Source organism: Lactuca serriola, chromosome 1, assembly GCF_051521515.1.
Source record: "Lactuca serriola cultivar US96UC23 chromosome 1, Lser_US96UC23_V15, whole genome shotgun sequence".
Classification (NCBI taxonomy): Eukaryota; Viridiplantae; Streptophyta; class Magnoliopsida; order Asterales; family Asteraceae; genus Lactuca; species Lactuca serriola.
In genome coordinates this window covers 170,596,985-170,605,394 of record NC_136408.1, presented here as the reverse complement: position 1 = coordinate 170,605,394, position 8,410 = coordinate 170,596,985, and the positions used below count along the sequence as shown (strand labels likewise).

The window sequence follows — 8,410 nt, the reverse complement described above, 5'->3', positions numbered from 1 at the left end:
TTTTGCCTTCCAATTTATATAATAAAACGTCGATGAAACCAACAACCAAATTTTTATACACCTATATTTTAAATATATATGTAAATCTGTAAGTAGTACAAACACCTGTGGGTATTCTCAATAAACCAAGAGGACATGATGCAGATGGTAGATTCAATTAATTTTCACTATGCATTTTCAAATATGAAGTGGTTGGGTGATTAAATAATATTATTGGCAACGACGTTGACCTTATGGAATGAAACAGATCATGCATAATACACAGCCTGTTCAATCCTCCTAGCTCCCTCCATATAAGCGAACCTGGTACCATCGCACTTAGATCCATATAGCCACTTTTCATTGTCCTCTAGTGGGATCATGTCCAACATGGCAAGTTCCAAAGGAATAGGCCTCTCTTTCATCATGCTTATGATCATTGTCATGGTTAATGGCAGATGGCTAGAAGTTGACAATCTTTCAACTTCGATGATCTCAGATGGGCTTCATGATCAGGCTTTAGAAAACCCTCCTAATCTTCATATGGTAGTTTCTAATTCCTCAGAGTCCACCATAACACTGTATGCTGAAAAAAGGTGTCAAAGCATCTACGGGTTCTTGCCATGTGGAGATACGATTCAAGAAGGGGTGTTCCTGATGCTTATGTATACGTATTTGATGATGTTGGGGGAGGAATGGATACATAAAGGAAGCGAAGCTTTGTTTGTGTTGCTCGGAGATAAGGCGATCGGTGCTAGTGTTTTCCGGGTGCTTATGGCTTTGCCAAGAATCGTCATTGTTATTGGTAAGAGTGTAAGACTTTCTATTTCTTGATCTCTCATTTCACTTTCATGTGTGTAACTGCAACAAGATATAATATTTTATACATTTATTTATTCATAATTAAGGCTAACAAGTAACAATAATATATTAGTTTCATATTACATATCCTGGCATTAAGCCACCCATACAAATATACCTAAAATAATGGTTTTTACCTTTTATTATAATTGGCTAGTTGCATAAAAGTCCACTTCTTAGATTTGCATAAATAATGAACAAAACTACATAAATGCTATTAAATTATGAAATAAAGAGATACATGCATCTCGACATGCACACATACAAGCATACATCCATACGTGCATACATAACAGTATGGAAACACACACACATTGATATAATCACTAGTAATGAATAAATATTTAGATCATGATTACTTCATATGATATGAAGTTGACCAATGAGTGTGTCACTGTTAAGCAACTAGTGAGGGCATGGACAATTAGACTGGTTTGTGGCTAAATGGACTAGAAATTCTATATGATTTTCACAAAAAATAGTTTTTTCTAGTAAGATATGTGTTTTTCCGAAAGCCTCAAAATTATATGTTTTTAGTTTTTTCTAGTAAGATATGTGTTTTTCCGAAAGCCTCAAAATTATATGTTTTTGACTGAATGGACTTGAAAGACAAATGTGCTCCAAACTTCTTTTAAAAAAAATTTTTAATTTCTTTTTTATTGGATTATTACTCTTTTATTGGATTATTATATATTAATAAATAGTATTATTTTTAATATATAATATCTATGTATTAATTAAAATTATTTTATTGGATTGTTAAACTCTTTTAAATAATAATTTTAAATTTCCTTTTTATGGATTAATTCTTCTTTACTAGATTATTAAATATTAATAAATATTATTTTTAATATATAATATTTATATATTAATAAATGTTATTTTATTAAATTATTAATTCTTTTAGTTAATTTTTAATTCATGTTTATTGGATTAATTCTTTTATTTTTTTTTAACAACATCAACATTATCCTAATATATTTTAAAAATTCTCATTCGTCCAATTATTATTAGACATAAACCGGTCAACAATCGCATCTTGAAGTGATAGTACTACTCCTTGAAGTTTACTTCTAGATCAGCTATATGTATTCAAATTCCACACATTTACGTCCACATGTTTTTTTGCAGTCTCTGGTGTCCTTGCTACAGCATCAGATGCCCAAAACCAAGTGGCTTTTGGGGTGGGCATGTATGCAGGATCCACTGTCATTACTCTCACGCTCATATGGGGATTTCGCATAATATTAAGTCGAGATAAGCTTCGTGGAAAGGAATCAACCCCAGAATGTGAACATCAACAAGACTCCACAACAAAATGTTTCTCTTTCAACCAGATTCTTTCGGTTTTGAATGGTTAGATCTTGTTTCTGTAATCTACGATGATTTTGCTGCTAAACAATTATTAAGATACATAAATAACTAGTCTAGTTGCATGGGTACTTTTCTTTTCTGGTTTTCTCCAGATAAGAACGCCTATATATGACCAACATATTACTTTTCGAAACGAATTGATATACAACAGATATATAGGTTATAAGATTTGGATATATACTACTTCTGTACAATCATAGCTTTTTGATACTCGCCATATAGATACTGGTGTTAATATTGATGACGAGACTGGAAGCTTAGCTGTAATCATGCTTCTATCAATGATTCCATTTGCCACTGTACAACTAGCCACTTTAATGAAGATTCCTGGTTCGATACTATTAGCACTTATCGTATCAAGTGCGTCACTACTTTTATGCTTCGCTCATCAGGTACGATAATACATCCACCATGTTTTTGCCAAATATAGCTCAAATTTCTATGAAATCTTGAATTTAACTTTCAAATGCCCTAAATCATGTTTTTGGATATATGTAGCTCTGGAATCCATGGATTCAGGCGAGGAGTTTGGCATACTTAAAGCAAGAGCACTTGCGAGCCCGTTTTTTCTATCATGTCCAGAGGCTTGCGGAAGATGATCTTATTGATGAGCATGGAAAACCAAATCTTAAGGCCTTTGAAAGGTGTTACGTATTCCTTTTTGATAATAATGAGATAATCAAACTTATAATTATCTTAATGTTTTCGTGGATATCAAACTAATTGAATAACTTGATGACTTTGATTCAATTTTGCAGTATTTTTACAAGAGCTGATACTGATAACGATGGCCACATATCAGAAGATGAATTGGAACATTTGATCCAAGAAGTGTTCGCTTTGGAAAAAGATCAAATATCCAAGGAGTATGCTAATGCGGAGATTTTGACACACTTCGACAGTGACAAAAGTGGTAAAATCAATCTCTCAGAATTCAAAAAGGGATGCACTAAGTGGTTGGAAAAATGGAAGAAGGTGGCAAATAACTCTGATACAGTTTCTAAAAATCTCTGGAAACAGGTAAGTTTTTATTTTCAATGATAATTTAGTCATAAATACTACTCAAATTTATAAACTTTTCTTTTTAAATACTTAATCTACAGGTTGAGAAAGTAGCAATAAAAAGCAAGCGTGCAAATCTAACAAAAATTGAGAAAATCATGCCGAGAATCTTGAAGCAAGTCCTTGAGAAACATGAACTCGTGACAGAAGATGGAAAAGCTGATAGAGAAAAGATAGAAGGGTAAATTTCTTGATTTCCTGTCTTTTCAAGTGTGATGAAAAGATAATGTATAACTAATTATTGATTATTGATTCTATGTATAGGTTATTTTCTAAGTATGATGAAGATAGTAACCAAGAAATACAACGAAAAGAGTTGCAACAATTCATTGAGACTCTACACTTCGGAGTATCATTGGATCATGATACAGTCTTGCAAGAGGTAGTAAATGACTTTGATAGTGATGGCAATAGTTCAATCCAGAAAAAAGAATTTGTAGATGGATTCGTTAGATGGATAGAAAAAGCCATTAATCATGATCCAAGTATCAAAGATCCAAAACATGCAATAGCAAAGTTTGAAGAGGTAATGTACAAAAAATATTTAATTGTTTAATTTGTCATTAAAATGTTTTTTACCTTTCAACTTTAGTTATATACTAGCTAATAATCGACCTTTTTACAAATTTTCAGGATTCTTGGGGTGAAATTGACGCACCTATGAAAATGGGAAGACCTAAAGCAGTTATCTTGTATGTTGTATTCGGTGTTGGTATCATATACTTAATTTCAGGAGCATTCATACAAAGTGTTATACAATTCTCAAATGCGGCTCGCATACCTTTTCTCTTCACTTCATTTGTTATGGCCCCACTTTCCATGAACACCAAAATGATAATAATGGCACTCCTTGATGCTGGACCACGTGTTTCAAAGAATGCTTCTTTGACATTTTCAGAGGTTTGTACTTTGTATAGTTTACGCAATCTAACTATTCTTGTTATATATACACTTTGTTTCAATGAAAAAGTGAATCATCTGAAAAGAAAAAAAAATCAACTAGGAAGGTTTTCCTTCCATATCTTTCAAAATTGCTATTTTATCATTAAATATGATATATGCTCCAACTAATAACATGAATATTTGTTTACGATATGCAGATTTACAATGGACTAGTAATGAATAACCTCCTGGGGTTGACAACATTGCTTGTTACTGTATATATTAAGGGATTATCGTGGAGCTACTCAGCCGAGGTGCTAACAATCATGATACCTTGCATAATTATTGGCTTATTCGCCTTCAATCGTGACACATACCCTCTTTGGGTGTCCATCTCTGCAATGCTTTTTTACCCAGTCTCCATTTACCTGTATTATGTTTTTGAACATTAACAATGTAATGTGTGGGTGGATGTAAAAGTTAATGTCTAGTCGATTGGAAATAAGATTAATGAGTAAAATGTTCTCTTATTTTGTATTAATCAAATACTTTTATCTCATATTTCTTTATTGGGTGTATATTATCTTTAGATATATAAGTAACTAAGCATTCGTTATCGCTTGGGAGTATAAAATATTATGTATAAGTAAAATATTGATATCAACGATAATACCCCTAAACCCAGTTATCCTATATTGATGGAATTGTGTTTATGTCGAATATGTAACCTTTTTGGAAAGTTTATATTTGAGTTGTGTAACTTTAATTTAGAAGCAACAATTTTTTGCAAAGGTGTTGCATGTTTTTCTATTTATTGTGAAGCATGAAAACATCATATACTAATGGGGTAATAGTGGTTTATTGTTAGAAGCATTTTATATATATATATATATATATATATATATATATATATATATATATATATATATATATATATATATATATATATATATATATATATCATTTTATTTTATTTTTTGTTTTTGTTTTGCATTTTGTGCACATTTTCCTGCATTTTAGTAATAAATTGGACAACTTGTACTTAATTGTAGAGTATCCATACTGCTTATATTTTGGTATTTTCAAAGAAATTGTTGCAGGGCATGATTTGGATGCGAAAAAACCTGACACATAGCATTGTCCCATCTGACACGGGCCATGTCCCAACGATGAAGTCATTTGTGGTACATTTTGGTATTTTTATTAAGATTGAAGTGCACGAAGCCTTGGTACGGTTGTGTCCTACATAACACGGGTCGTGCCCTACTCTATTTTTCTGAATATTTTGTAACCTAAGAACCTCGACACGACCATGTCTTTCTTGACACGAGTCATGTCATGTTCTGAGGAAAATGTATTGAAATAACATTGTACTTCATTTAACATGTCCAACATGTTTTTCCCTAAAACACGGGCCATGTCTTACCTGACACGTCCGTGTTTCCACTGACCCTTATCTGAATTTTGTCGAACCTATAAATACAACACTTTATCCCCTTAGATTGAAACCTTAACGATTTTTGGAGCATCTGACGACTTTTGACGATTTTTCTGCAATTTTAATTGTAGATTTAAAATTGCGATTTGATTTTCTCGTTTAGTTTGTAGGACTTATTTATTTTACTTTTTGAGTTATTGTTTTGATTCATCTTTAGCCATGTCTAACTAATAACCTAGATTTCAGTTACGTATAAACTCAACTCCTCCTTCTTCTTCTTTTTCCAAGTAATCACCAGACCTAGTTTTTGATATGTGATTTTTGCCAAATAATTTCTGCTTTGTTTGATGTGAAGCCCAAAAATGAAATGACGTGTGCGAAATTAAAATAACAACCATGAATCAATCACAATAAAGTTGCAAGTAATATGTACAACTTTTGTATGTTATTGATTTAGAAATGAAACATAAAAAGAAATTTTTTGAGGAAAAGCATACCTAACAAGCTAAACGATATATATATATATATATATATATATATATATATATATATATATATATATATATATATATATATATATATATATATATATATATATATATATATATATATAAGGCCCCTGCTAAACACGATCCACAGAGGTAATTTAAGTATTTCTTATACCGTTATGTAAAGTATTTTGTGCAAATAAGCAAAAAACAAAAGTATATATAATACAATAAATGGATGAATTTTCAATGTAAATCTGATGGATAAGAAAAATAAAATAGAGGTATATTGTTTTAAGCAATTAAATGAAATTCAAATTTCATCATTTTTGGAAAGATATTCTTGTATTTGCTCATAGGTATAACCGTCTTATTTATAATGTGCTTGTTTATGCTCCTAAGCACGATGGATGGAGGCTATGAATGACATGATTTTTTTATATTTTCTATATGCAATGAGAAAAATTCCATATTAAAGATAAAAAGACATACAACGGTAAACATCAAACGATGTCCTTAAATCAAATTTCAAACCAATAAAAGAAAATAAAATCATAGAAATGCAGCTAGAGGTGCATGTATAGAGTTGAAATTAACCAAAAAAAGATATACCGGTGGAATTAAGCAATATAGTTCATATTTTTGGTAGGGAAATATGAGTACATTGCTATTATGATTAAGGAAATGAAATTACATTTAATTACAAGTAAAAACCAAAGTACAGTGCCCATATTGTGTAGCACCTGGTTCTTGGTACGTATTCTGTTATTAAATCTTCATTTATTTTTTCATTTTAGCCTTGGACTCGGAGAGTCGAAGGACTGACTTGCCGAGTAGAAGCGAGATGAGGCGCGGAGTTTAAGCTGTGGACTTGACGAGTCGGGTCCCGGACTCGGCAAGTAGTCGCTGTTTCGACAAAAACCGTAATCCAGGGGTTTGCACCCTATTTAAACGACCTTATGCAGCCTCCATTCCCCCTTTATGCTCCCAAACACTTCTCATAGCAAACCCTAGCCGTTTTTGAGGAAATCCAAGGCTTTTGAGTGATTCTTGTGAGTGTTGACCTCAAGGAAGAAGGAAGAGCATAGGAGGATCAAGAGAAGACTGAAGGATTCAAGTTTGGTTCACCATTTGCATTCTACAGAAGGTATAAAGTCTTAACCTTGCTCATTCATTTGTTAGATCCCTCTTTGGGGTGATTTAGGGCTTTTATAAGCCATTTTTGGTGGCCAACCATGTTTGCAAACATGATTAGGGGTTTGAGCTTTTGGATCATGTCATTATTGGAGTCACAAGACAGATTTGGGATGCTTTTGCACTCAAGGAAGGCCCCATGCAACAAAAGAACCATTTTAGAGCCTTTTAAGCTCAAAAGTCCTATGCATGCACGTAAAGTTTGTAACTTTACGTGCTAGATCGAGTTTAGGGGCCTGGATCTATCCTTTGGTCAAGTGTTGTACATCAGATTTCGAAGTTTTATGAAGGGAATGTGACCGACTCGGCGAGTCCAAGGGTTTTGTCCCATATCAGTGAGGGTCAAAAGGACCAGATGAGTGTGGAAGGGTTTTAGGGAGTCCCGGGGAGTGACCCAACGTTCTGGACTAAGCAAATTGTTCTGGAAATTCATGGTACTCGGCGAGTGCATGAACGGACTCGGCGAGTCCAAGGCAATCTTCATAGAACTCGGCAAATCGAACACAGAACGTGTTCATAGGATGAAGAGTAACTCGACGAGTTGTTCATACAACTCGGCGAGTCAAGGCAGGACATGAGTATCAGTTGATGATGAACTCGACGAGTTGTTCATACAACTCGGCGAGTCGGATGAGGATTCAGTCGGTCTTCATTTAGAAGGAAAACTCGTCGAGTCATCGCCTAACTCGATGAGTAGAGACGGGTATGAGGTTTAATGGAAGGATAGGGACTCGGCGAGTTGGCGAGCCAACTCGGCGAGTCAGTTCAACTAGAAGTTGACTTTGACTTTGACTTGGTCAAGGGGTAAAATGGTCATTTTACCCTAAGAGTAGATGTCAGTTTCTGACTAAGTGTTTTGTGGGAATTTTAGCCGGAGGATTTTCGGAGCAGCAGCAGCAGCAGTCGGAGGATTTCCGCACAGTTCGGCAGCTACTACGAGGTGAGTTACCTTCCAGTAGCGGTGGGTCTACTGCCACAATGCTAGCCCACCAGTAGGGTTCGTATGATAGATGATTGTCTTTGTGATATCATCTAGGTTTGCTACTACCTAATATGTTATATGCTAGCATGTATGTTGTATGTGATAGTAGTAGAGCTCGATTGTTAGGACCAAAGGGTAGTCAGACACCCC

At 33.7% G+C, this 8,410-nt stretch overlaps 1 protein-coding gene across 1 annotated transcript; it reads left to right on the top strand.

Moving 5' to 3' along the window:
- The first annotated feature begins 210 nt into the window (after positions 1-210).
- LOC145101319 (sodium/calcium exchanger NCL-like) lies at positions 211-4,717 on the top strand. The gene is made up of 9 exons (XM_079038519.1): positions 211-784; positions 1,972-2,196; positions 2,437-2,606; positions 2,713-2,858; positions 2,973-3,234; positions 3,318-3,457; positions 3,541-3,802; positions 3,910-4,176; positions 4,377-4,717. The coding sequence occupies exons 1-9, from the start codon at positions 361-363 to the stop codon at positions 4,608-4,610; spliced, it is 2,130 nt and encodes a 709-aa protein (XP_078894645.1). The 5' UTR covers positions 211-360; the 3' UTR covers positions 4,611-4,717.
- The last annotated feature ends 3,693 nt before the right edge of the window (positions 4,718-8,410 follow it).

Coding starts and splice junctions, on each gene's coding strand:
- LOC145101319 (XM_079038519.1), top strand. CDS start 361: ATGTCCAACATGGCAAGTTCCAAAGGAATAGGCCTCTCTTTCATCATG. Junction 2,859..2,972: donor AATCTTAAGGCCTTTGAAAG/GTGTTACGTATT, acceptor TCAATTTTGCAG/TATTTTTACAAGAGCTGATA. Junction 3,235..3,317: donor CTAAAAATCTCTGGAAACAG/GTAAGTTTTTAT, acceptor CTTAATCTACAG/GTTGAGAAAGTAGCAATAAA.